The following is a 27,666-nucleotide window of genomic DNA, read 5'->3' as shown; positions in this document are numbered from 1 at the left end:
AATAAATAGGTTTTTAGCCTTGATTTGAAGAGGCCCAGGTCAGAGATGACGCATCTCAACAGGGAGTTTATTCCAGAGCCTGGGAGCAGCAACAGCAAAGGCTCGATCACCCCAGTGTTTATACTTTGACCTGGGCATTTCCAGCACATTTACATTTACATTTAAACTAAGATAATGCTATGTTTTTTCATAATTTTTATATCTCTATTAACAAAGAAAATGCTTACATTTGTAGCTGACTCGTTTTGCTGCTTTCGGCGCCATCTTTGTTCTGTCAAAACACGCAATGCATTCTGGGTAGCCCTTGCTCCCAAGGGTGGTTGCGGAAAATCTCAATATTGAGGGCGATACAGCCCTTAAACTTGCCCCTCAACTTAATTTTTCTGAGAATCGGGACAGCACTTGCACTAGCTGGAGCGCATTTTTGAGATTGAGGGTTAAGTTTGAGGGTTAAGCAAGGAATTGGAATTCACCCTTAACATCTTGTTCTATGTATTACAAATAAATCTGTTTCCATAATAAGACAAGTTTCCTCTCAGGTCACACTGATGTACGTATGTACTTTATTGTCATGCCACCGATTTGTTGGGCACCAAGCGCACTAGTGAGTATAATAAGAACAACTATGTGTCCATGGAGTCCACAGCTGTCCATGTGTGTGTTCACAAAGAGTATAATTGAGGCTTTAGGGCGGCTGCAGAGGCGAAAGTGGGTGGGTGAGTGGTTGGATTTTAAGGGGGTTCACAAACTCACAGAGAGCCGTGGCGTTCTTCTGCGGTTAGCCTTTGTGAAACAGGAGACCCCCAGAAAGCACGGAGGCGGGGCTGGAGCTGTGGGAGGAGAAGGGGTCTGAGCGGGACACAGTCTCAGTCCAGTTGTTTTCCCGCAGTGTCAGCGTCACAGGTGTGTGAGTGACAATGCGTGTGTGAGATGGGGGGGAGGGGGCGTGCCTAATCACTGACACACTGTATTGTAATCATCTATTGTGGCGACAAGGACGCTTCTCAAAGGTAAACACCAGTGGGAATAAACTCCAGGTACAAGCCTCTGGCCTGAGACCAAACAAGATGTAAATCACAGCATCATTCCCATCGCCTGATGCTCATTATTTTACCATAGTAACACTGAGCAACACACAAGGAAAATAAGTAAGATAAAGCTGGACGTGAAGCGAATTCCACTCTGCACTAGTTGCTAGGTGAAAGACTGTTTTAATTCCCTATATTCACACAGAACTCCCCCCTCACGCCCACTCCCACACACCCCATGGAAAGCGAGAACCCAGATTAAACATTTTTGTTCATGATATGACCACTGTCTATTTGCACGGTTGCCATGCAGGGTGCAACATTTTTTGGATATTTCCCATAAATTTTGACGGGCTATCAGTAGGCCAGCTGTACACTTGAATTCTGGTATTCAGGGTCGCTATTATGCTGATATGAATACATCTCTCTCCGCCTGTCACAATGATTCCATCCCTGTATGTGTAGATGCTGTGAACAAAGCCACGTCTCATTGTCCCATTCAGTGTGACAAACAATTCAAAATAAATATCCCCCATGCAAATGATTATTGTGCCCTGCAGGCAGCTTAAACGCCAGGTGAGCAAAACTAACCCCTGGTGCAAAAATGCTCGCTCTAAACTTTCCTTTGGATCTAAAGAAGTCCATATTTAAGATTATCAAGGAAGTCTACTGTATATAGGGTAACTGGGGTTGTGACTAATAAGTTTTGTCCCTGTAATTTATTTTAAAAAGCACATGTCTCGACTCCTTACCAGACTAGTAAATGTTTGACATTTTTGCCTAATAGATGGAATTAAATAGTAAATTACAGTTGGTGATTATTTTTCTATCAATCATCCTCCAACTGAGTAATCCATTTAGTGCGGTTCTCAATAAAATGTCCTCTGGGCTGATTTATTAACATATTTCTCTATTGATTTAAACACTTACGATGCCAAATGCCTCATAGAAAAAACAACAACAAGAACTTCCATTCCGGTTTCAACCCCTGAGTTAAACTGAAGATAAACTGTCCACACTCTGTGTCCGTGATGTTACGCTTGTTGTTTCTATGGATATGGAAAAAGAGCAAATTACAAGAAAATGACTGATTGACGAGAATGAAAAATAATCGCATGAATCAGGTCACAAGAGCTGCGTCTCCACTAAGTGCAAGAACAGACGAGTCCAGATGGTTCCTTTACCCCCCCCCCCACACACACACACGCACACACACACACACACACACACACACACACACACACACACACACACACACACACACACACACACACACACACACACACACACACACACACACACACACACACACACACACACACACACAAGCGCACACACACACAAGCGCACACACACAAGCGCACACACACACACACCTGTCCCTCCCTGAGACTGCAGGTGGACATGACAGGTGAGTCCTTCCCGAAAAAAACACATTGTGTTTGTTTGTCAACATTCTGTGGTACATTCTGTGGTCTTTTTTTAAATTTTACTAATTTTAAACATTTTAAATCTGCTTGCCTTATATTCATACATGGTTCAAGGAGTTCATAAAACATCAGTGGGAGGGTCCTAAAGCACCGCAACATTTTAAAAGCAGCTGAAACTGTGGTTTCCAAAACATGTGACCTATATAAAGTTGTGCAATGATGTGCAATAGGTTTATGTGTGCAATATTCTAAGGGGCTGTGTGCAATCAAGCTATTATGCAAAAATGTGCTTTGTGTTTTCTATAATTGACCTGTCTTCAACCTTAGCACTTTACTATCACCATCCAATATCACTGGCACTTTATTAACAGCTCTCATGTTCCTATGTTTTTGTTTCCGTGAATGTATTTTCATTTTTTTTATCGCTCATAATATCAAGGGATTGCCAAGGGACGACAGGTGGAAATTCGCCTCAGGCTACAACCTGGCATATTACAGCTGCTGTTTTACAGGTGCAACACAAGTTCAAAATGTCATGACGTACAATGTGATTGAACGACAACAATTGAAATGGCGACCAGCTGTGGCCTGGTTCATGGCCTTTCACTCTCCCCCCAAAATGTTAGCTTTAATGCTAATGCTAATTTGAATACGGCACAATTTCACTTTATCCATTATGATTACAAAAATGACCTCAAATTCAATTTTTTTTTCGGCCTGAAAATGAGCCTCACGTGAATCATGCAGATCCGCAGTTTTTTTGGGGGGGGGGTGGGGTGGTCAGGTGCGTGGTCGGGTGCGCAGCGGTTTTAGTGCCTCTGCCAAAAGTCTTTGTGTCATCTGCAGCATAGTCCGTTAGCTCCGGTAGCTCCTTTAGTGTCGTTTAACACGCCTACAGTGGAACTGGAGCGGTCTGTTTATTAAAGGAAAAGAGCAGCGCTACAACTAACCAGTGTACCTGTGTAACTGCATATGTGCGCCTCTGTTTTTAAACTTTAGCGTTACTTTAGAGACTCATTTTAACAATCGGGAGTTACGTAAACATGACGTCATGTGCGTCTTTTTTCCGGTCAGTTACCATGGAAACACGTCATGCGTTAACGTTAGCACCGTATAGTGCCCAGCACTATATATTATAAATATTTCGTTTGTGATTTTTTTGTTATCAAGTTATATTCTTGAAACATTTACGTAGCCAGTAGGCCTGCAACGATGAATTAATCGATTTTAGAGATTTTTTTTAATTATTATTTTTAACAATTAATACAAGCTTTGTGATTTTTTTTTTTTAGCATTTACATTTTTAAACATGGTTTAACTCTTTTCCATGCAGGCTACTGCACTTTATTTTATTTTTTTGAAACAACACAATGCCGTTGCGTCATGGTAGGTGCACCGTATATTTTCCTCTTTTTTTGTCCTTTGCCAATCACACCCCTGTACTATTGAAGTGTATGAACTAATCTTTGGTTCATACACTTCACTATTCCTAAGGGAAACGCACACAAACAATGGAACGTACCAAACCGTACCTCTCAGTGGAAACACAAATAAATGGCAGTTCCTCATGTTCTTACCACTCACTTGAGTGTGCAGGGGTTTTAGTACATTAGGGCAGTGGTTCTCAACCTTTTTGAGTCGCGACCCCAAATTTAACATGCACAGCTGTCCGCGACCCCGCCCCCCCGCCATCCACACACACACACACCGGTGTGAACGCATGATGGGTATGATGGATATAGCACTGTCCACGGTGCTGAAACAACGCCGGATCTATACACCGTTGGCTACGTCGCATTTACATATCAGACAAGCACTTACACACTTTAGCTATTCGTTTTTATTTAGAAACACTTTTGGATTTTTTGAAAAACATACAGCAGCATCAAGAGGGTAACTTTTCACGCGAGTAATAGACCGACAATTGTCGCTACATCCCATCGTATTGCTGGTAGTTGAGCCGGTTAAAATGTAAACAAATAACGCAAACTTTCTTTTTCTTTTTAATGAAATGAAACGATAACTAGGGATGGGAATTACACGGCATTTTGAGAGTTGACTGGCGAGGTTTAGTGTCATATTTTGTCTAGTTTTTTTTTGTGGGGGTGGAAAATATTCTTCACTGTGCTAATTAATTTTAAGCTCAAAAACATGGCTGTACTGTCCAATATTGACCATCAAAGCGAGGGGCAAAAAAAAAACTCTCCGCTGTCACGGATGTATCTCCAGATGGCGGTCAGGTGGTGAAAAGCTGGCTATCAAGTGTACTTTTTCGGCCCAACCGCTCTTCGTCATTCTAACGTCTGATTGGACGCTACATTAATTTTGATTTAAAAAAAAAGAAGAAACAATTTTTTTTTAATATTTTTCCAAAATGATTTGGTGACCCCCAGAAATCATCTCGTGACCCCAATTGGGGTCGGGACCCCAAGGTTGAGAATGGCTGCATTAGGGCACCAGTGGGGGGCCATTGCCCTCCATGTGCACACCACTGTCAAACAGACACACTTTTATTCAATAAACGGAATAAAGTGGTCAGACATTTACAACAACAGTTTACATCTTGTTCACGTGTTCAAAAAGTGCTTACATTGGCGGCTAAATGTAGGTAAAGAGTAAAGTGGCGAGTTTCCCTAAAGGTTATAAAAGTTTCTCCCACACACACACACACACACACACACACACACACACACACACACACACACACACACACATTCCTGCAGGCGGAGTCCGTGACGCCGCCCGTTTGTGAATGAGTGAGTGTCGCAGCAGCAGCAGCAGCTTTCACTTCAGAGAGCAGAGTCCCGGAGCAGCAGAGACTACGAGAGGGAGAGGAAAAGTTGGCCAAATGGATTTCTCGGGTGGAGTCAGACCTTTATTATTTTCCTATGTCCTCATTAACGGCATACTTATCACATTACAGACTAAAGAAGGTGAGTTTCTTCTTCTTCTTTTTATTTTTTAAATGAATACCTTTTAAATTAATGTAAAGCGGGGGCTGCCACGGGAGAGGGGAACTCATGTGAGAAACTTTTACAACCAGGAAACATTCCGTGTTCCTTCACTGACACAATGTGTCAAAGTCTTTTTTTTTTTTTTTTTTAAAACACGGTAACATTCTACAAATGTTTGTCGTTGATAAAGAAACGAGCTGCTTGTGTGTAAAGTAGACTGCGAGCTGTGAGCAGGTGAATTGGAGTTTAACACGTTTCTGAAAGTTCTACATCAAATGTTTCCCCCCCCCTTAAAATTATATTTTACATTCTCAACAAAATATGTAATAACGAAATTAATTAGGATAAAAGTTATATATTAATATGTATAACTTTTTAAATTACATCTTATTCTCTACATATAAAAAAAAAAGTTAATAAGTCATAGTAATAAATTAGATTGGTAACTACAGAATATCCGGTATAATGCAACAGCAGTCCTTAACCCAGCCATTTAAATGCTGCATAGTTCAATTAGTAAACATGTAAAATCCTGTTTTTTTCATGTGTTTTTAAAGATTGACTGACTGTTTTCTCGTTACCCACAGAGGTTCTTTTGGATATGATGACAACTGGAAGTGAACTGGGCTGGTTGACATGGCCTTTGGAACAGGGAGACAAGCCCGGAGTGAGTATTGCTCCATCCCCTCCTCCAGCTCCCACGTTTTTTCACCTGGAATTTGCCTTAGGATAAATGTGCACGGTGAAAACTTTCAAGGAGAACCTGGGATAAACTCCAGGGAAATTTATTTGACCGCTTGGAAGCTGTGCGTTTGGCTGCTGCAGTGTGAACACACATCAGGTTTCCATAAAACCTGGCAGTTAAATACTAATGTTTGCTGTTGGATGTATGGATATGAGAAGGAGTTGTAGGATCCTTTCAGGAGTTGACTTCAGAGCATGTCTGGGCTACACCAAACCTTAGGCAGACAGAATAGCTGCTAGCACTGAACTGGAAATACTTGTGGCTTCTTGTGGTTTTAAGGCTTCAGCTTTAGAATTGTATGTTAGAGGGCAATTAACTTTTAAAGTCTGCAGCATGTGGTACCTCTTTTTAGAGGGGGAGGGGTTTAAGATGGCGTGAATCAGCCCGAGCTCCCTTTTCCTTAAATCATGTTGGAAACGTCTGTGTTCAAAGATGCATCTACAGAACAAGCAGCTTTGTTAGTGCAGCCACATGCGCTGGTTATCTCTTTGCCAGTGTAGAGGAGGCTTGTGTGTCATTGTCCATTTTGCGGTTTCAAAGAAACTAACCAGTGACTCTCATGCAAATGCACTGTTTTTAGCCTCAGTCAATGTGCCGATGACTCCAAGGCTTGTGCAGATGTGATGTTTATTGTGGTCCAACTTTCCCAAAGGAGGTTTCACTAAGTAAATAATCACGTTGAAACTCAAGTTTCACTTCAGCATCGTGTGTTGTTATGTTCACGTTTGCTGTGGACAGAAACATTCTTTATAGTGATGTAAAGTCGTGTAACTAGCACCACTTATGACAATTATTATTTCAAGTTTTACAGGCCCCTCATAAAAAAGGTTCACCAGCTGTTTAATAGAAGTGTTGGTTCTGCTGTTGTCCATCAACTTTTTACGCAGAGCCACACACTCAGCCTACAAAGTACTTTTTCTCCCCCCTTTTAAATGAATAGCACTGTGGCTGCATGTACAGAGCAAACCACAGACTCTGCCCCTGTCAGGGCCAGTTGTTCTGCAAGAGCCAAGGCCATGTTAAAACATACCGTCACTTTTATTTCAGAAATATTTGTGGCATAATTTAGTGTGTGAGCTGCAGCGCTTTTTGGGGAAGATGCCAAACAGAAGCAATGTCATGTGAAAGACTAGGAAATCATTTAGTATCTTTGCAATGTCAGAAATGCTTTGTCACACAAGGTCCTTGGTGTATTGTTATGCTGTAAATGCTGATAAAGTGAAGTTCCCTGTTGCTGGAATGTGTGATTGCATTGAAGGACTGTAAAAATGTTGAACTGGAATAATTATCCTTTGTGTAGAGCCATGGGTGTCCCCTCACGCACACTGTTTTCATTTTCCAGGTTCAGATTACAGTGGTTGAAACCTCATGTGAAGTGCCATGGTGTCCCTTTTATTTTTGCCTCTGTTATAGCTTTGGCTCAGCTCGGCATGCTTCGGAGCTCCCCAGGGATCAGTGATAGTACCTCTAAACTTGTTGCTTTGTGTGGTTTTGTTTCAGTGGGAGGTTGTCCAGAGGACTGTGAATGGCTCTCAGCTCTATACCTACTCTGTCTGCAATGTTGATGAACGTGAGCAGGACAACTGGCTGCGCACCACCTTCATCCAGCGGCACCCGTCGGCTTCACGGGTTTTTGTTGAACTCCAGTTTATTGTACGTGACTGCAACTCTTTCGATGGCGCCTCGCTGACCTGCAAAGAAACCTTCAACCTCTTCACGTCTGAGTCAGACGCAGACGTGGGGACGACCTTCCGCAAGGGCCAGTTTAAGAAAGTGGCCACCATAGCGCCTGATGAGATCACCGGCAAAAATGAAATGCGCATCAACACAGAGACACGAGTGGTGGAGAACCTGTCCCGAAAAGGCTTCTACTTGGCTTTCCAAGACATTGGGGCCTGCGTTGCACTCCTCTCTGTGAAGGTCTACTACAAAACCTGTCCCGCCACAGTGAAGAGCCTTGCATCGTTTCCTGAGACTGTGGCCGGAGGTGAAAACCCTACCCTCAGGGAAGTGAGTGGGGTGTGCGTGGATAACGCAGTGAGTGAGGAGTTGCCTCGCATCTACTGTTCTGCGGATGGGGATTGGGTGGTGCAAGTTGGACAGTGCCAGTGCAGACCAGGCTATGAAGAAGTCCAAGACGCCTGTCAAGGTAAGAGTTTGCCCATCAGCATTTTGTTAGGTCTCTTTAACAGCCACTACACAGTCTTCTTTTAAGAGAACATTTGGCAACGGTCACATTTTTTACCTTTAATCCAATTGTCGTAGGTTGTAAAACAAGCCTGTATGGCAGTTGTGGATATTTATCATAGGTGTTATTATCATTGTTCAGTGGAATTCTGCCCTCGGCTGACACAGCCCCTCTGCGATGAAAGGAATGCTTAGGCCTACTTGTACAAGTCCCGGCATCATCCCTGACCTTGAACCGATACCTATAAAATTAGGAAATATGCTACTTAGTTTCAGCTGAAGATTGTTAACTCGGTGGAAAATTGTGTACAAGTGCAAATAAATTTGCTCTTTACATTTTTTTTTTCTTACAGAATTTGTCTCATAAGTGTTTTATTTTTTCATCACTTGACTTTAAAACTTTGTATTTAAGTTTTTAAATGAGTCATGTTCCAAAACCTAACACCTTGTGTAGTTCATAACTTACAGCCTGTTGCATCAGGTGACTTCCTGCTCTCTCTCATTATCTCCTGTTCTCCGACCTTGTGTGGATGTACGTGTGCTACAGAGTGGGTCGAACCATCACCTCCAGTTTTTTTACTGTGTAGTTGTAGCGTAGTTGTATTTTTAAGCCCCCCCAGTTTAAAGTGAGGCTCTTATTGTTGTGGCAAGGCCTGTCGGAGTGGCTGAAAGTGATGAAAGAAGTCGGGAGGCTACTGTACTGTGATGGATTAGCATCTGAAATACTGGCCTGCATGTGGCAGTGTGTGTGTGTGTGTGTGGGGGGGGGGGTGCAAGAGGAAGAAGGTGAGCCTCACTGACTTTGTTCATCGGAAGCATCACAGAAGACAGAGTTCGTTTGATGGGACATGTCGACTGCATGTTTGCCCGACCAGCTCTCCCTGTGATTTCACAAATCTGCTGAGCCCTGGCTCTGGGGTGGATTGTGTGACTCAAGAAGCATATTTGAACATACAACACAGGCTGGCATGCAAGGGCCTGTTCAGCTCTGCTTCATGACAGAACACCTAAAGACTTCCATCAGTGCAAACTCCTCCTCCTTCTCCTCTACTCTGTTGGCACTCTTGTATGTACACACACATGCACATGCACATTGCACACTTTACCTGAAATACACGCTTAGAACACACGCCTTGGAATACAGTTGTAAAACCACATGTATCAGCCTAAGGTACGTTTGCTTTAGCAGACTGATAAAAGAGATGAAGTTTTCTGTCAGTACATCATTTTAAGCAGCGGGAAAGTGTCAGGTAAGGTGATTAGGGAGGAGGTGAAGGAGGAGCAGAGGCAGGAAGGAATGAGAGAAAAGTCATACAAAGGCAACTGCGAGGTTGTGTTTAGGGGAGGGGTGTGATTTTTTTTCAAAAACACAGAGAGGTGAGGAATGGAATGTAAAGGTAGGGGGGAACAATGAGGAGCTGTGTTTTCCTGCAAGGATGGAAGAGCCCACCTCAACCTCCTCCTCCACCTCTCCCATTTGGTTGGTACATTCCTGATGAGTTTGCCTAGCAGGAGCCTCCCAACATTACTCCAGACCTGTGGAATTCCCATGGGAGGAAGAGCAGCTTCAGATTAAGCCTTCACATTAAATTTACTGAACAAAGCCCCCCGACCTACCAAAAATACTATCAAGATGAAGTCACATGACAGGTCTGAGGCGCACGAGGCAGGAGAAGATGGAGGTGGCCATGGAATGAATCATAGGGTTGCAGTGCAGGTTCGAAGTGTATTGCTCGAAGGGCTTTAAATGGAATCTAATGCAGACACACAGTTAATCATTCTCCCCCACTTCTTTCCTGTGCTGTGTGCTGTTGAGGGAATTACCACAAAACTTCAATTGTGGTCTTTTTTTTCTGACGTGGGTTGAAAGTTTCCATGTTCAGTGATGTGATCGCTCAGTTTTATGGCTCCTCTGCCCCACAGGACCCGTTAAAGTAGAAATCTGTGACTTTATCTGGCTTTCGTCTCCCGTCCAGTCATCAGCGCTCACCGCTCTGGTGTTTTTGGCTCTGAGATCACTCGTCCGTCAAACTTTGTTTTTGGGCTCTATATTTCTTTAAAGTCCCTGTTGAGGTATCTGAAGGTGGCGTGTGGCGCTCTTCTCTCGAAGGCCGTCCTTCTTTCAGACAAACAAACTCTACAGATAAAACATTCACTTCCTGCTTTTTACAGACCTACATGAGTGTTTAGAGCAACAAATGTAAAAGCTTTTATGAACTGGTTGTTAATCATATAGGTCCGCAGAAGCAAAGACCCCAAACAGGCCATTACAGACTACTGTAAAAGAGAATTATATTTGCTCTCACAATACATTAGCCTCAACTACAAAATTAACCTGAAAAGGAAAAAGCACCTGGAAAAGTGCTTTGTAAAATTCACGTTTATTACCATGATCCTCATCAGGCTGATGAATGCTGTCTTTGTGTTTTCTGAGCTCGAATGAATCATTTTTATGTTTGTCCTCCTTTTTGATGTGTATTTGCTTTCTTTTCCTCGCCCGCCCGCTTTCATACCTCGCCAGCTTAATTAGCAATAAATCTTCCTTTGTTTTTAGAATCTGCTGAAATACAGATGATAAGCATCTTTCTCCAGTGAAAGTATTCAGATCTTTAATTAAATTCACTACATTAAAAGTAAATGTAAATTCTCCTTTAGTGCAAGTACACATGTATTATCAGTTATACTTTTTTGCCTTAAAGTGGACTACTTGATATTAATTATTTACCATATAAACTGCATTTTGAGCAGCTGTTTGTGGTGTAGAAAAGTTTGAAGTTTACTTATTTCAGTATTATTATTTCTTATTTATATATTTTGTAATGTTCACTAAATTAAATGCAACAGGTAAAAAAGTTAAATACCAACATTACAGTATGTAATTTAAGTAATTACTTTTAAAGAAATAAATCACATAAACACGTGATATTAGGGATTTTAATAATCTTTTTTTGGATTCTGGAAAAAATAAATCTTTTCATATTTACAATTACTTTGTTGGCTTTTAAGTCTGGCAGCAGCGCTGTGGGTTTCCACGTGTGACTCAGTGTTGACACTAACAAAGTCTTCCTCCAATTCCTATCACGCCCTTCCTTACCCATAATCCTCCCTGCCACAAAAGCCCAGCATTCTGTGTGTCACCCCACAAAAGACTGCTGGCTGCCCTGGCTGGTCCTCGGGATTGTATTTAACCGTCCAGGTCCACACCTCATCAGTCGCTCTGAAGCCTCAACAAACAGAGCTTAATCCCACATTAGTTTCCACTGGCTGTATTTAAAAAGAAGACATGAGTGTGGAATATTTCAACTGCTGAGGGCAGTCTTGGAGAAAATGGCATCTTGGTGGAACAACTGTCCACTAAGTTCCAGTAAAGTTATTATTCCCTTCGCCAAAGAGGTTCCAGTAAACTATTTTCAGTCTCCCCTCCTTCCCTCACTGCCCGTGTCTCCATACTCATCCTCAGCTGATGTAACAAACAGTTGGGGACTAAGTTGTAGCTCTGTGACTGCGTACTGTGGTGAGTGATTTGTATGGGTAGTAATTGACTTGGGTGTGTTTGTGCTTTTCAAGCAAAGTAACTACTGGTTCTGCTTGCTTTTTTGCCTTTGTGCAATCTCTCCCTTTTGCCGTTCCCTCGTCTTCCCCCACATCCTCTCTGTCCTTGAAGAGTCTCTCTCTTTCAGCCTTATTTTTCTGCCTCTTGTCCAGTATTTATTTGATAGTTTCTTATCTCAACATATAACTCCCATGACCATTTTACAGCGCTAAATGCAATTCACTCAAGAGGCATGCACTGTTGCGCAAGCTTTTCCAACTACAAACAAAACAATTTTTTTCCTCTCGTATCGTGTTCTTTTTGTTTGTGAAATCCCAGAGCTGTTGTAATTTTTGGAACGGGTCATGAATATGATACTAATACAGTTAAACATCCCGTTTCACACGGTCCTGGTGGATCTATTTCGACTGTACGCACACTTGGAAGCTAATGGAAGCTAGATAAGAAGAGTTCTTAATGGAGATGGATGAGAAAAACAGCCGGCTTTGTGTACATAGTGGTTAATGCATATACACATAAAGGGGAAATGTAAGGTTTACATTTTTGTTTTTGCTGCTGAATGGTTTTGAATTGGTTTTGATTGCTGCTCATGGAAAACACAGCTCAAGTGTTTCATGGACCTGCAGTGTGTTTGTACCTGGAGTCAGCTGGTTCATCCTAATCACCCCAGAACCTTTTAAGACCAAGGATTTGTGCAATTTTAGCTTATCTGATGAGGAGCATACAAAGAAACATGAACATGGCACCACACCTCAGCATCTCAGGGATTTGATTAAGTTGGATTAGGGTGGATTTCACATAATGGAATCATCTCACTCCGGCAGGGTTAATCCCCACATTGAGATTTTCTGCTCGAGTTCCCTGAGCTTGTGATCTCTGAGAAATGTGAAATTAAGGCGTAAGTCACCAACTTAGTTATTGGACATTGCTCCATTTCTCACTTTCATTTACATGCACAGGCTGGATATAACCTTTATTTTTGCTGCTCAGCTCTATAAAGCTACTGTGATTACTTCAAGTTTGTGGATTTGTCTGATCTTGTGCCAGGCTAACGTCTGCCTAGCAGCCTGAACTTACTTGAGGGAGTTGGTTAGATAATGGGGGAGCAGTGTCATGCTCCGTCATGTTGGGTCACGTTTTAGTGAACAGAACACTGGCAATTATTGTGAGTCGGGTGACAGGAAATGTAGCAAAGATGAGATGTGGAGGCCCTCATGGCTGTTTAATGTAAGCATTCGTGCTGTTGTGGTTTTAAAAAGTGTGATGGGTCTAATGGTTGAGACTTTGAGATGTCAGAGTGCACAAAAACCACTGTTGAGATTGGGTTTTGGCCTTGGATGCACTTCACACTGAATCTGAATCTGGATCATTAACAGTGGAGACCGACATGTTAATATCAACCCTCACACATGGTGTGAATCCATGTACTTTCAGTCTAAACACAAAATATATTTAAACCTGTATTTATTGAGATTGACCAACTTATCAGCAAATATTAGTGTATTGTCTTTATATTCCTTCCTTCCTTCCTAATTTGGTCTCTAAATATTTGCCATTGGTCACATAACTGAGGCTCAGTAATTCTTGGCTGTTTAGAGCGAGTGTTGGTTGTGGTGGGGAAGTTGGGACATATTTCCTCTTGATGACATTCCTGAGTCTGGAGGCTATATATGTGAGTGTGTGTTGTGGTGGTGGGGTCCAGGGCAATGTTAAGCGCATTGTATTGTATCGCTGGTGTGTGAGGTCAGCACTTTCCTTCCACTGTGTCAGTCAGCCGCCTCCACCGCCCATTCCACCAACCCACCCACCCTTCACTGCTAACAGGACAAGCATGCAGCGGAAACCGGAGGTCACCTAATCCCTTGGTGACTCCGCAGCCCGTTGGATCAGGGTTTTCTATTGTCGCTCCACGCTGAGCGGCAATGCTCAGCCACTTTCCATTCTGTTGTCCTACCCTGATAAGTCATTACATTTATTGGTGCATTTGGTCCCATTTTGGCCTCTTCCTCTAACCAGGAAGTGGACTGGCTTCCAGTCTGTGACCTGTTGGCTCAGTGTGGTCTAGTAAAATGGTGCTGTATTTCCCACCTGGCTGTCTGGATTTGACCGGCAACACGGAGAAACGTGACCGGATGACCATGACTGTGGTCCAGCTGAGGCCTGTGGAAACTTTTTTTTCCTCCCTTAAGTGCATCTGCTTTATTTCACATTGCTTTAGAACATGTTGAGGATGTTTTGTGCCTCCTTTCACTCAGTGTCCCTGCTCGGTCTGAGTGGACAGACCAAGTGAAAGGAGAAGGGGTTTCAGGGAATTTATTATGTTTGTTAACAACCCAGATGAAAGCCTGAGTGCAATTGTAAAACAGATGTAATGCCCTTACAGCTGCTCCATCGGTCAGCTAATCCTTTTGACTAATGCCCCCTCTCTCCCCCCTGCTCCCACATGCACACACTTTCATCAGCCCCTACACCTTTACTGTTGACTCCTCCAGCCCTCCCCTCCTCTACCTCAGTGACCCTTGGCTCATGTTACCGGTTCACCTCCCCCATCACAGACCCCCTTTGTTCCACCACCAATCCAACTCCCCCAAAATGCTAATGACATGTTGTCACCCTGCATACAAACAAAATGACATGACATATTGCAATTACGGGTTTGACCAGGTCGCGGAAGGAACTAGGGGGATGGGGTGGATAAGTGAACAAGGTGAGGCTTCAGTCAAAGAAAAAAAATGGCCTGCCTCCAAATAAATGTAGGGTTTTCACGATAAGTAAAAAATATTGCCTTTATTTCTGAAGGATTTATTTTCCCAAGATGTTTTCATGTTTCAACGGCCATATTTTTCAATTCAAACTCCTTCCCACTGAGACAATTTACCGACTGCTGCTACAACTCTTTCTCCATCTTCCACCTCCTCCTCAGTATGAGCATGTGTTTGTTTTACTTGGCCACTGACTTCCTGTAAACCATGCACAGTGTAACTCACCCTGAGGCAGACATGACCCTTCTGTCTTTTAGAACCCCAGCGCCGGACTTGATTGTGGGGATTGTGGGAGCGCCCCCCAACCACTTAGTCCTCCAGTCCTGAGGGTGATTGCTGTTGTCAAGCCACCATGTTACCCCATTCATCTATCCATCCGACCATACATTCATCACTGTCGCCATCTCATCCATCTTAACTCCTGCCGGCAAACCGGGGGGCCCTTGGGCGTTCTGTCTCTAGAGCCACTCAGGCTCCCAGAATGTAACAGGCCCCTGCACACACTCTCAATAAACAAACACGGAGCCACTCGAGGTGCACGGGGCCTCTCAAATGACAAACAGTTCCTTGCTTTGTGGCAGTAGGGAGGGAACAACTGGCTGCTCGAAGTTTGTCAGATGTTTCAACTTAGAAGAGGCTGAGAGACTTTTGTTTATGAGAAGGAAAGAGTTTGACACAGAATGCCCCCCCTCCCCCTGGGTATAAAACCCATTTCATTCTGACTCAACACGTCCTAGCTTCCTTTTAGGTTATTATTCTGTCTCAGGACTCGGATAGTTTCTGTGTTGCTTCTTCTGTTGGTCACGCTCCTTCATGTTTCCATGCTTTGATTGGCTGTTTTAGGAAGGAAGGCTGCGTCAGCCTCACGCTTCCTGCTTCCTGTTGTGTCCAGCAACAACTCAAAGTCCCCCCTCACTTTGCCCATGAAAACGAGGAAGTTTTCCTTTCACTGGTCTTTGCCCTTTTGTCGAAGAATCCCCCTGTTAAATACCTCAGCGAAGAGTCATCGAAATTCAGTTTACTGTCCCCGTGACTCATGTTTTCATGGTACACAAACCCATTCACCTTCACTACAATAGAGAGGTGGTTCTGAAAATGAAGCTGCAGTGAGGCTGCTCTGCTACAGGCCTCCTGTTGGGTGGTGTGCACTGGAATGTATCTTGATTATAGAGGCAGCTCACAGTGTAAGGCCATCGTCTCCACAGGCCTGACCACGATGCATTGCAGCCGGCACTGTAACGCCAAAAAGAGGCTAGTCCTCCTCTATTCAGTTGCCATGTGGCATCTTGGTTATTCCCATCTGCAGTGCTTGTGTGTGTATGTTTTTTCTTTCAGCACTTGAATGGCATGGCATTCTCCTTGCCTGCTGGTCAGTGGTGAATAGCAATGTTAATGGGTTAGCTGGGAGCCTTTTTAGAGAGGACTGGGAGGGCTCGAAAGGAGGGTAGGATGGAATTTGGGGATTACGAGGAGAAGAGGTAGGGGTATGAATCTGGGTGCTCTGGGTTCGAGGTAGCAGCTGTTGCCCCTTCTCAATGAAAGAGTTCACCCTGGCCTGTCTCCTTTCTTTCTCCCCCCTTTCTTCAGTCCTCAGCAGGATACAGTATTGCAGTCTCTCTTTCTTGAACCTTCTGTCCCCTCATGCCTCCTCTGCTCTGCCTCGCCCATCTTCTGCCTCAAATCTGTTAATGAGTAGCAGTAGTTGTCAGCGAAACAGCTGGCCAAGAGAAGATGTTGTCGTTAGGGGAGGATTGAGTAGCATGCACGGCGATTGGACAGACTTACAAATTCTTTTCAAGCAGAGTGTGTTTCCCTCCACCATTGTTGTCATGCTCTTCAGTTAATACACAACTCCTCACAGCAGCTCTGCCACAACGGTCAACCACAATGATAGAACGAACCCAACTGCCGTCGAAGTGAACCTCATGGTCAGTTGAGTAAATCCCCTTGATACAACTTAAATGGAGAAGGAGCCGCGTGTTTTCTGTCTTGTGTGTGTGGTCATTTGTGGCTTCCTAAAGGAACCACAGGCCAAGACCGTATCAGAGTAAATTATCTTTGTCCTTGACTTTGCCGCTAAAATCTCCCCAGTCTCTCGTTCCAGTCTCAGCAGGAGTTAGGTATTAAATCTCCCTGCTTGCCTCATAACTCAGTGCTGTTGCTTCTCCCTGGTCACTGGTATGAACGTCAATCCCTCACTGTGCACGCTCCATTCAGATTGGTTATCAAGTTCTCTTTCTGTCTCGATCGATCACTCTCAAAGCATTATCATCTAATCTCACACTCAGTGTGTTTACTTTATGTTAGGAAGAAAATTGTGTTAGCCTGACTCAATTTTTTACCAAATAGACTTTCTCAAAATCAGACAAACACACCCAGACAATAGGGATTGGATTTGAATTACATTTGCGTATTCAGTCGGACTAAAACTAGCCAAGATTCTCTGTGCATGTTCCACCGTTCCTGTCCTCAGGGTTTTACACAGAAGAAGACAACAGCAAGGAAAGACAGACTGGTAAATGTTTTAAACTGACGAACGAGACTGAGTTTATACTACTGCCAGTTCAAAGAGTTTTACATTTTAAGTTCTTGGATGTATAAAGCACTTTCCATACAAATATACATTGTAGCACAGTGCTTTACACAATATGATATATGATATATATATATATATATATATATATATATATATCTGTGTGTGTGTGTGTGTGTGTGTGTGTGTGTGTGACTCAGAAGAGAAATGAGAACAGGTGACGGGCACTGCACATAATCCGTCTTGTGATGTCAGACCAGTGTCCATGGGTGTGCTTTGCATACATGTATGTGTATTTTGTGAATACATGTGCATGTGGCTGCGTGTGTGTATGTATGTGTGTTATGTGTGGATGAAAGTGTGATGGTGTGAGGACATGAGCAGCAGCCGTTGGAATGCTCTCGCAAAGTTGGGGCAGTGGGGGTGGTGGGGGGCTGGGTCAGGGCTGTCTCGTTTTCAGTCTCCTTTATAGTGTGCCCCCTCAGAAATTTCACACTGTATTAAGTTCATATTTCACCACCGTTACACACAGCTGGAGCCTCTACCTGCATTCCTTCGAACCCGTGCTGGACTTGTGAAATTAGGTGTCATCTTATCTCTGCGATACAGTTTCAAAAGTCCACATGTGGGTCTGCGACGGAAAAAGAATATAATGGACTGTTGAGTGCAAACGGAAGCTACATGTAAAAGAGCTTCACTTCCAAATACTGGAGTCTTTCGACTCTTGTTGTCTTAACTTCAATAGTTTTGCAGCATTGGAGACAGGCTGCTGTTGGGGAATGTGGGATGACTGGTTTTGTTTGTTGAGACAGTAAGAAAGCAACAGCAGTGAGGCATTTGTTGGATGAAAAAGTAAAGAGTAGGAGTGCCGGCCATGTTTTTGTTTAAGGGCTGGACTCCTGCTTCTTCACTGGAGTGGACAGTGTTTTAATGAGTAAGGTCAACACTGTGCAGAGCCGTGCCTCTGTTTTTCCTCCCATATCTCTGTCACTTGTCCAAATCTGACCTTTAGCCTTGACACAATAACACGTCCTCTCAACCTTGTTGCCTTGCCAGAAAGGTGAAAAGTTCACTCACACCATGACGGATCTTTCTTGCTAGAATGAAGTGGCGACGTGCCGTGTCATATGTGATGTTCCCTGCAGTCACTGTTGTCTTTGTTCTCCTCTTCATGCAAATATATGTTTTGTGTTTGCAGAATGTCGGCCTGGCTTCTTCAAAGCTCATGCTGTCAGTGGCAAGTGTGAGCTGTGTCCTGCCAACACCCAGAGGCTTAACACCGGGGCGCTGTTTTGTCCCTGCATGGATGGCTTCTACCGGGCCCCTACTGATCCCACTACTGGACCCTGCTCAGGTGACGACTCCCCTTGATCAGAAGAAGAACAGCTCATTTAGAAAATATGAAAATACCAGCCATTAGCAGGGATGAGCCAGTATTATTCTCTTAATTGGTGCAGGTCAAAATCACTGCAAACAAACTCCTAAATTCTACATATAAATACAAACCATTTATAAACACTTCACTAAGCTTAGTCTTTAAAATTGTGTGTTTATTATATCCGCAAGAAATGCGCACGGATATTATGGAATCGGTCTCGCGTGCCGTGTCTGCAGATTTTAGCCGTTAACGCGATAACTGGAAAGGCGTTTGAGATTAAAACATTTTTATGGGTCACATACCCCCTGTAGATGATCCCTATTGATTTTGAGCTGTCTACTATTATTGTTAATTAATTAATTAATTAATTAATTAATTAATTAATTAATGATATAAAAACCATATTTTCGCCTGTATCTTCCAAAGTATTGCAGGTATTGGCTTCAAATGTTGCATGGGCATCACATACCACCTGAGAATTATCCCTATCTTTGTAGCTTTATTATTAATTATCAAATTAATTAATTTATTATACTAAAAAAACATTTTCGGCTTTATCTTCCTACTGAGTAATGTCACACCTTTTCTTAGTGTGAATCAGAAAGTGACACAGGAAGTGACTTTTGTTTGAAGCCTAATGTGCCAGGATTAAATATTCTTCATTTGTCCTTTGTCCTTTATTTCTCTGCCCAGATTAAACTGTGTAAAGCTTTTGATTTTAATGATGGATGGTGTGACATTCACATTCACTTGAGACACCCGATGTGTTGCCGCCTGTGCATTTTCTCTTTATCTCACATTCTTTTCCAAATCTGTGTTCACCAGGTCTGCCCTCTGCCCCACAAGATCTTGTGGCCACGACCACCCAGCTCTCTGCAGGGAAACTCCTGCTCTCCTGGAGCCCACCTGAAGACACCGGCGGTCGAACCGACATCACCTATAGTGTTGAATGCCAGCGCTGTGAGGGCACCATGTGTCAGCCGTGTGGAGAAAAAATCCGCTATGAGCCTGCCAGCATGGGCCTGACTGACACCAAGGTTTCAGTGAGCGAGCTTGACGCTCACCTCAACTACACCTTCACTGTGGAGGCACATAGTGGCGTGTCGGTGTTCGCGAGTCAGGCAACGCCGCGGGCTTATAAACCGCCCTCCACCAGCGCTCTGACTACATATCTGCACTACACAGGTGAGTGCTGGTGATATCAGGCAGTGGAGTGATGATATCTGTGCTGCAGTAATGATAGATGCTATCTGAAAGGCAGCGGCCGCTCTGCAAGTAGAATCATGCTGCAGGATTGAGAAGTGAACGAATTACGTCACCTCTGTCGAGGTTTTCTCATGTCATAGACACTGAAACATTCCCTGTCCTCTGTTCACAGATCCTCCCAAAATCACATCTATACGACTGGTAGAGAGGACTTCCACCAGTCTGTCCCTTTCCTGGGACATATCACCTCAACCACGGGCCCAGCATCGAGCCATCCGCTATGAAATTACCTATCGCAAGAAGGTGCCCCACTCTTTTTTACTCATGTGCTGTTTGTTAATTAGAATTTATTTAATGCTTTTATGACAACTGTCTGTTCTAGAACTGAGGCTTTTATATTCAGCAGGAACACATGAATTAATTTCTCTGTTGCTTTTCTTCCTCTGTCTGCCAGGACGATAACCTGGACGGGACGACCTACGTTGTGCACAGATTTGAGAAAAACTCTGTCCAGATCAATGACCTGACCCCGGGCATAGCCTACTTGTTCAGGGTGCAGGCCCTGGGCAGTGATGGCAGCCCTGGAGGCTCCAGCATGGAGGAACAGTTTGAGACTTCTTCTGAAGGTACAGAGTGAAAACACTCTGCAAAAAGTTCCACTTGTTGCTTTGTTCAAGAATGGGATTTCTCTAATGTTTTTTTTTCCCCCTTCCTAGGACACCTTACTCAAAACAACACAGCAATCATCTTCATTGCAGCAGTTGGAGCAGCAGCCATGTTGTTCATAGTGTTCGTGGTCCTGTTCCTTCGCAGACGGTCAGTATCTGCACCCCCCTCTCCTGCTCTCCCTGTCTCTCTGTCCATTTACACCCTCTTTTACTGGCTTCCTGTCTAATTCTTCTGCTCTTCCTTTGTGGGGCCTTCAAATGGCCTGTGCATTCACTCTCTCGTCACCTCCTGTTTTCTCTCTTCCTTTAGCCACCTTTCTCTTTATCTGTATCTGTGTCCCAGCACTCACGAGAGGAGACGCTGCCTCGAATGCACCTAATGATTATATTCTAGTGAGCGTTGAGGCTTTTGAAAGGAAACTGTGGTGCATTGTCTGTGATAAGAGGCGTTTCTTTCTGTACCAGACTTCAGGCACTTTGTGAAGGTGACCCGTAATGTGCACATTAACAGCCTGTGGACAGTCTGTCCACCTCCCTCCCGCCTGCTTGTCTGTCTTTCGGTTGTTGGATCAGCTTGGCAAACAGTCTGTAATCCTCAGCCTCTCTCTCAAAGGGCTGCTTCCCTCTGAATAGACACACAGCAGTTCTGTCAGGACAAGAAAAATAGTTAGAAAGTTGCTATTCACATTTTTTTTTAAGTAGGAAGATAATTTAAGAAGTTCTTTTGTTGATTGAAAGTGGAATATTAAATAATTTTTTTTAAATTTCTTTATTTAGGAAAAGAAACTCTCACGCCAGACAGGGACCAGAGGACACCTACTTCTCCAGCTCAGGTAGACAAAAAAAACATCTCGCTTATTTTCTTATCTCTGTGTATTCAGTTGTTTAATTTTATAACGGTAAACAATTATTTCATCTTTTACTCTCAGATCAACTCAAGCCTCTGAAGACCTACGTGGATCCACATACTTACGAGGACCCCAACATAGCCGTGCTCAAGTTTGCCTCTGAAATCCACCCCAGCCATATAACCAAACAGAAAGTCATTGGAGTTGGTGAGTGACGAACCTGCTGAGACAATCTGCTGTGAGGCTTAACTGTGAGATGTTGATAGATCTTTCAATCCCCAACTTTGCTGTTTATATTGAGCTCTTTTCACAGCTTAAGACGCTGACTGACAGTGGTTACTCTAGCGAGATTAACGTCTATCTGGCTGCCTTCTCATTTCTCACAAAACAAGTCGAGGCATTTTGTTGTGTCGCAACTCTTGGCTGCTGTACCTGTGTGTTTTGGCTCAGGTTGACTAACAAGTACACAAAAGAAATTGTTGCAGAAACACTACTTTGGACAGATATCAGAGCACCACGCTCGGCCCTGCCCGCATCTTTCCGACACGATTCAATTATTCAGGCGCGACCACCTTTACCCTTTGAACCAGGATTCTGTTTTTCCACACCCTCCTCCTTAATTCTCACGACCGTGCCCCCCCCTCCTCCTTCATCCTCATGTGACAGCTGATTCCCATGCTCCCACACCACAGGCCATCCACCAATTAAGCAACATTGGCGGTGTCTCTCAACACGCAGCTAGAACACACCTCTGGAGGACAGCCCCAGGCAAAACTTCCCCCCCTATCACTCAGCTGGAAGCAGAACAAGAAAAACACACACAGGCACCTGATATTGTGTTCATTGTGTTTTTGTTTTCTTTTTTTTTTTCCTGCAGGAGAATTTGGAGAGGTGTACCGTGGTAATCTGAAGGTGCCAGGGAGGAAAGAGGTGACGGTGGCAATCAAGACACTGAAGCCCGGCTACACAGAGAAACAGAGGCAGGATTTTCTGAGTGAAGCCTCCATCATGGGCCAGTTCTCCCACCAGAACATCATTCACTTAGAGGGGGTGGTCACCAAATGTAAGGATTTCTGTGAGTTGTGCCCCTTTTTTTGCTCTTTCATCACATTCTAACATTTTTTCTCTCAGCCTTTTCACTCAGATAATCGAATTGTGTTTCTTTGTGCACAGTTAAGCATGCCATGATTGTGACTGAATACATGGAGAACGGAGCACTGGACAGATACCTCAGGGTGAGTCCACCACATAACGTCTGTGCATATGGACATGTCTCCAAACCTGTTTTCACCAGGTTTTTCACTTAAAACACTGCTTCATGCTAAAATTATTAATTAAAAGGGAAAACAAATGACCTTGAATCATCTCTTTGTTGTAATACATGGTGTTCCTTTCCCATTCCATTCCAGTCCACTAGGAAGTCATTGATTCTCTGTTGACCAGACAATGGACAGCATAGATATTTTTGACAATCAAAATGCAAATAATTTCAAAACACAACATACTAAACTTTATCTCTGTGCCACTTGGTGGAAATGGGGTATCAGTTCCACAATGATGATACTGAAATATTGCTCCTTCTCTGTCATGTTTATGTGTTTGTGTTGTGGTGACTAAAATGTGCCTGTTTTCTCCCACAAGGACCACGACGGTGAGTTCTCCTCTTTCCAGCTCGTGGGCATGATGCGCGGCATTGCGGCAGGAATGAAGTACCTCTCTGACATGAACTACGTCCACCGCGACTTGGCCGCCCGCAATGTCCTCGTCAACAACACACTGGAGTGCAAAGTGTCAGACTTCGGCCTGTCTCGTGTGCTGGAGGACGATCCCGAAGGGACTTACACCACAAGTGTGAGTAGATACAACTCCACGCTCAGAGCATGAGGCCACACCATGGTGTAAAGAGTAAGTATGCGTCTTTGTTTCTAACTGAAGTTTATTCAACAGGGAGGAAAGATTCCCATCCGCTGGACGGCTCCAGAGGCAATAGCATACAGGAAATTCACCTCAGCTAGCGATGTGTGGAGCTTTGGTATCGTCATGTGGGAGGTTATGGCTTTTGGTGAAAGACCGTACTGGGACATGAGCAACCACGAGGTGAGTGTTGGTGCCTCTGGGCATTTCGCTTAAGTGAACACAGAGAGTCTCTGACAGGTTTTTATCAGTGAGAGAAGATGTAATTATTCACTTAATCTGCTCACAGGTGATGAAAGCCATCAACGAGGCTTTCAGGCTGCCAGCACCTATGGACTGCCCGTCAGCCGTTTACCAGCTGATGCTGCAGTGTTGGCTTCAGGATCGTTCCAAGAGGCCACGTTTTGGAGACATCGTCAGTCTGCTGGACAAGCTGCTGCGGAGCCCGGACTCCCTGAAGACAATCGCAGACTTTGACCCACGGTGAGATTTATTTACATACCAGACTAAGGGCTTGAGATCATATTTTTACAGTGCTGAGTCTCCAGTAGCTGCCACGATCAGCTGCCAGTTCTTGGAAACAGGTGTTTCCCCACAATACAAGTATTATATACAGTATATTTCACTTTTAATCTCACTTCTGCTAACTCCCCTGAACAACAGTGTAAAAAAACACTGAGACTTGGCTCTTTGTCTCCTCTGGCTTGAAATTTGATTTGCACTTGTCTCATGCAACACTGACTCAGCTTGGTCTCGTCTTGTTTGAATTTGATTCTGACTTGCTGCCGTGATTAAATTATTTTGATTTGGACTCGTCTTACCTAACGTGCAACTTAAATTTACTGTAGCCTGAATAACTTAGCGGAGACTTGACCTGGACTTGCTCAAATTGACATGAAACAGCTCTGCCAGAGCTTTCTTATTTACCTTAAGTTAAAGAAAAAGAACAGGGCGTATCAAGGTCTAGGTTTCAGGGGTGGAAAATGGGGAATGGCTCGAGGAAGGTCTACTTAAACCATTAAAAAGACATACTGACACCTCGCCTGTCAGGATAATGAAAGCAATGTGTGCAAACTCTCTGTGTGCGAACACTCAAACCCCCTTTGTTTAGGATTGAAAGCGCAAATGCATAGTTGCACATTTGTGACGGAGCATTAAAGCCAGAAACGGTGAGAACGGACAATAGCTCTCCTGCGTGTGTCTTAATCGACTCTTACCCTGACTGCTCCAACTGGTTCTTGTTTTTCCACCATCTTGTTTCGTACACAGTAATTACAGTCCTCAGCCATCCACCCTTTGCTGTGGCAAAGCCTGTTTATTATTATCATTTTGATCTACTATTAAGATTCTACTTCTGTTTTTTGTTTTTTTTGCTTGCAGCGTGTCCATTCGCCTGCCCAGCACCAGCGGCTCAGACGGCTCCCCCTTCAGGTCAGTGTCCGAGTGGCTCGAGTCCATTAAGATGAGCCAGTACAGCGAGAACTTCAACTGTGCTGGGATCGTGACCATGGACCAGGTTCTCCAGATGAAGAACGAGTAAGTAGAATTATAACACGACAGTAAAAATGCGGATGTTTACTTTGTTTAATTGTTTTTTCTTGGCATACAGGAGGGAGATTTTGTTGTCAAATTACCGCATGCCATGAAATATGCTGCTTTCCGCCTACGAAAGTCTTTTATGGACTTCCTCCTCATAGTTTATGTATTTTGTTTTCCCAAAAAATTTTGCTTTTTAACAGCAAGCAGACTAGTTTGTGCATAATATGATCTCTGCCCTCACTTTGCAACTTGAAAAATGTTTTGAGATGGAAAAAGCAATAGATGGAAGGAGAAGGAGTGGGCTCATTTGTGGTTGGCTGGTGGTGCTGGCTTGTGGTCACTGCAGTCCTTATTCTTCTATCCTCTCTTCATTCTTTCTCTCATCCCTCCCTTCACTCACACACGAGCTACCCTGGGCAGCACTTTTGCTTGAGCCCCCAAAAACCACGGGTTTTGCCTGTTTAGGGCAAAGGCCTTCTGTGGTTTCTTCAACATTAAAGGAGGGAAGGAGGAGGAGAGAATAACTCGTGGAGCAGGAGCAACTTGAGGAGATTAAGGAATTGAAATAGATGGATGAGATTTGAAGCCCTACTGACGGCGTATTTGTGCATGTAGAAAGATTGAAGAGGTGCACTCAGAGGGTACCCCCTGAACTTATGGCTTAGTTTAGGGCAACTGGATCTTCTCAGAAGTGTAGCTACAAGTGGCTGATTTAATAAAACGGGCTCAACCTTTTAGAAAAAAGGTTTATTGAAGCACATGATATAAGGTTGTTTTGGGGCTATAATGAGCACCAGAGCTTTTCCTAACCACATGACCAGCCAAAAGGAACCCCCCCCCCCCCGTTCTGCCATGGTAAACGTATCCCAGTAGACTCGGGAAGATGGGCAGACTGTGAAGCAGACGACAAAACTCTTTTGAAGTATTTGTCATACAGAATGGTGTGATTTCATGGCCCCATGTTTCCATGGCAGGGCATCTGGTAGCACTCTTGAAAAACCAGCAGTTATTTACAGCCCACCCTCTGGTTGCCAGACAAGTGATTCATGGCCAACAGGGAGAATCCTCGTTAAGTAATTAAGGCTGTAATTAAGGCTTTGGTCTTTGCTGTGTCGCAGAGCTTCTGCAGGTTTGCATTGTATGCTTGTGAAGAGTGAAATTCCCAGCATTAACATTTAATTGCAAAGATCAATTGAAAACTTGGCAGTTTAGCAAACTTAAAGATGCTCCACCCAAATGAACTGGTTCTTCGTTCGAGTCAGACATGAATGGCGTGAGCTTGAGGCTAACATTTCAGCTCATTGGATGAGTCTGTGATTATCTCGAGGCTTCAGAGGCAGGAAGGATGTGCGTGAAAAGTGTTGGAGCGAGTCCAAAATTTAAACGCACGTGCAGCTCCACTGATACACTGTCCTGTCTCTCTTTCACAGGGATATCAAGAACATTGGGGTGAGGCTCCCTGGCCATTTGAAAAGAATTGCCTACAGCATTTTGGGGTTAAAGGACCAGACCAGCACCCTGAGTGTGTTTGCAGTGTGATCCTGGCAACGGTGGACATTATAATCAGGCACTGAAGCAGGAAGCCCTTTGAACTCAAAGCTGAGCTGGAGCAAAACTGCAGGGACGGCGTTGGATCGGCAAAACCAGGAGAAATATCCTGCCATATTTTGGGGCCGTCTGAAACACATTCACTCACTGTACATTGTATTTCTTCACCTTATCCACACAGGAATGGAGCAAACATTCAGCAAAAGATGACTCGATTAGACTCTGTATATTTAGATATCTATTTTTATTACCCATGTCTTCTGTACAGATACAATTCAGCGCCAGTGCTTTTATTGTTTTTTGTTTTTTTTTCCTTCATTTCGCATTCCGGCTCCATAAAAACCAACAATCAATCCAGCTCTAGGAACTGCTCCAGTGGCGTCCCGAGCTTGTTTCCTCCTGTGTCAAACAAACAAGAGAAGCACAGTAAGCGTGATAGTTAGTATGGCTGCAGTGGAATCCAGGCCCAGCTCAGTTTGTGGTGGGTGCTGATGTCATAGCGTCTTCCTTTAATTGGCACTTTGGTCCCTTTTCTTGTCGGACCAATGAGGAAGGAGCTAAAAAGAGCTTGAGCTGGCCTGGAGCTGAAGAGATGATGGTGCTGCTTAGGTGTGTAAACACAAACTGACCTGGTGCTGTTACAGACCGTCTGTCTGCTGGTGCCACGCTGAAATTTAAGCTATAGTCATAAACTAAACTCATACTCATGTTAGAACTTTTTTTGCGGTACTCTTTGTGTATATATTCATTTTTTGTTCTTTTTCTCTCATTTCTCTTCATATATGGTTGATTACCAAAAATATTGCAAACTTAAATGTAGCACTTGGATCAAGAATCACATGGTCTTTCTTGGTTTGTCACTGATTTGCAAAAAAAAAAAGAAAACCACTCAAGCTAGCTGAGCTAAAGGAACGGTATCAAAGTGACGTAACTGTATGGATTAAATTAAAATGAAAGTTTCAATTAGAGTGCAGTAGATCTGTTCGTAGCATGAAGCCGGTAATGAAGAGGGAGATGGTGAAATTAGCCCCACCATGAGAAAGAAAAAAATGTTTCATTGTGGTTGAAATGATTTCATACTTAATAATAGTTTGGTTTGCAATTTCAATGTCCTAGTGTGTTTGGAAGAAACTCGGCTTTTACAAATATCCATTCATATTTCTGTTGGTTTAAATCACGTTTAGTTTCTCATCAAACTAAACTGTAAATTCAACTACAAGCTTTGACAATTTTTGACATTTAAAACTTTGAAATGTTTGTTTTGTGGGAGCAGGAGTTTGTCTCTTCTGTAATGAAATGGCTCTACAGAATATTGGGGATCATGGAGTGGATCTTCTCTTCACTGATGACTGCAAATCATTGTGTTACTGATG

General features: G+C 43.6%; 1 protein-coding gene across 1 annotated transcript; it reads left to right on the top strand.

Annotated features, from left to right (window-relative positions):
- The first annotated feature begins 5,261 nt into the window (after positions 1 to 5,261).
- Positions 5,262 to 27,383, top strand: epha2b (eph receptor A2 b). Its single transcript, XM_083895056.1, has 17 exons — positions 5,262 to 5,391; positions 6,000 to 6,079; positions 7,658 to 8,306; positions 18,391 to 18,546; positions 19,396 to 19,755; positions 19,949 to 20,079; positions 20,231 to 20,402; positions 20,493 to 20,592; positions 21,222 to 21,277; positions 21,374 to 21,499; positions 22,170 to 22,367; positions 22,466 to 22,527; positions 22,934 to 23,143; positions 23,240 to 23,389; positions 23,496 to 23,689; positions 24,587 to 24,742; positions 26,176 to 27,383. The coding sequence occupies exons 1-17, from the start codon at positions 5,307 to 5,309 to the stop codon at positions 26,282 to 26,284; spliced, it is 2,994 nt and encodes a 997-aa protein (XP_083751182.1). The 5' UTR covers positions 5,262 to 5,306; the 3' UTR covers positions 26,285 to 27,383.
- Positions 27,384 to 27,666: the final 283 nt, after the last annotated feature.

Source organism: Microchirus variegatus (genome assembly GCF_963457635.1).
Source record: "Microchirus variegatus genome assembly, chromosome: 9".
In the NCBI taxonomy this organism is placed as follows: domain Eukaryota; kingdom Metazoa; phylum Chordata; class Actinopteri; order Pleuronectiformes; family Soleidae; genus Microchirus; species Microchirus variegatus.
The sequence above is the reverse complement of the archived record's forward strand: the minus strand, read 5'-3'. Positions and strand labels throughout refer to the sequence as shown.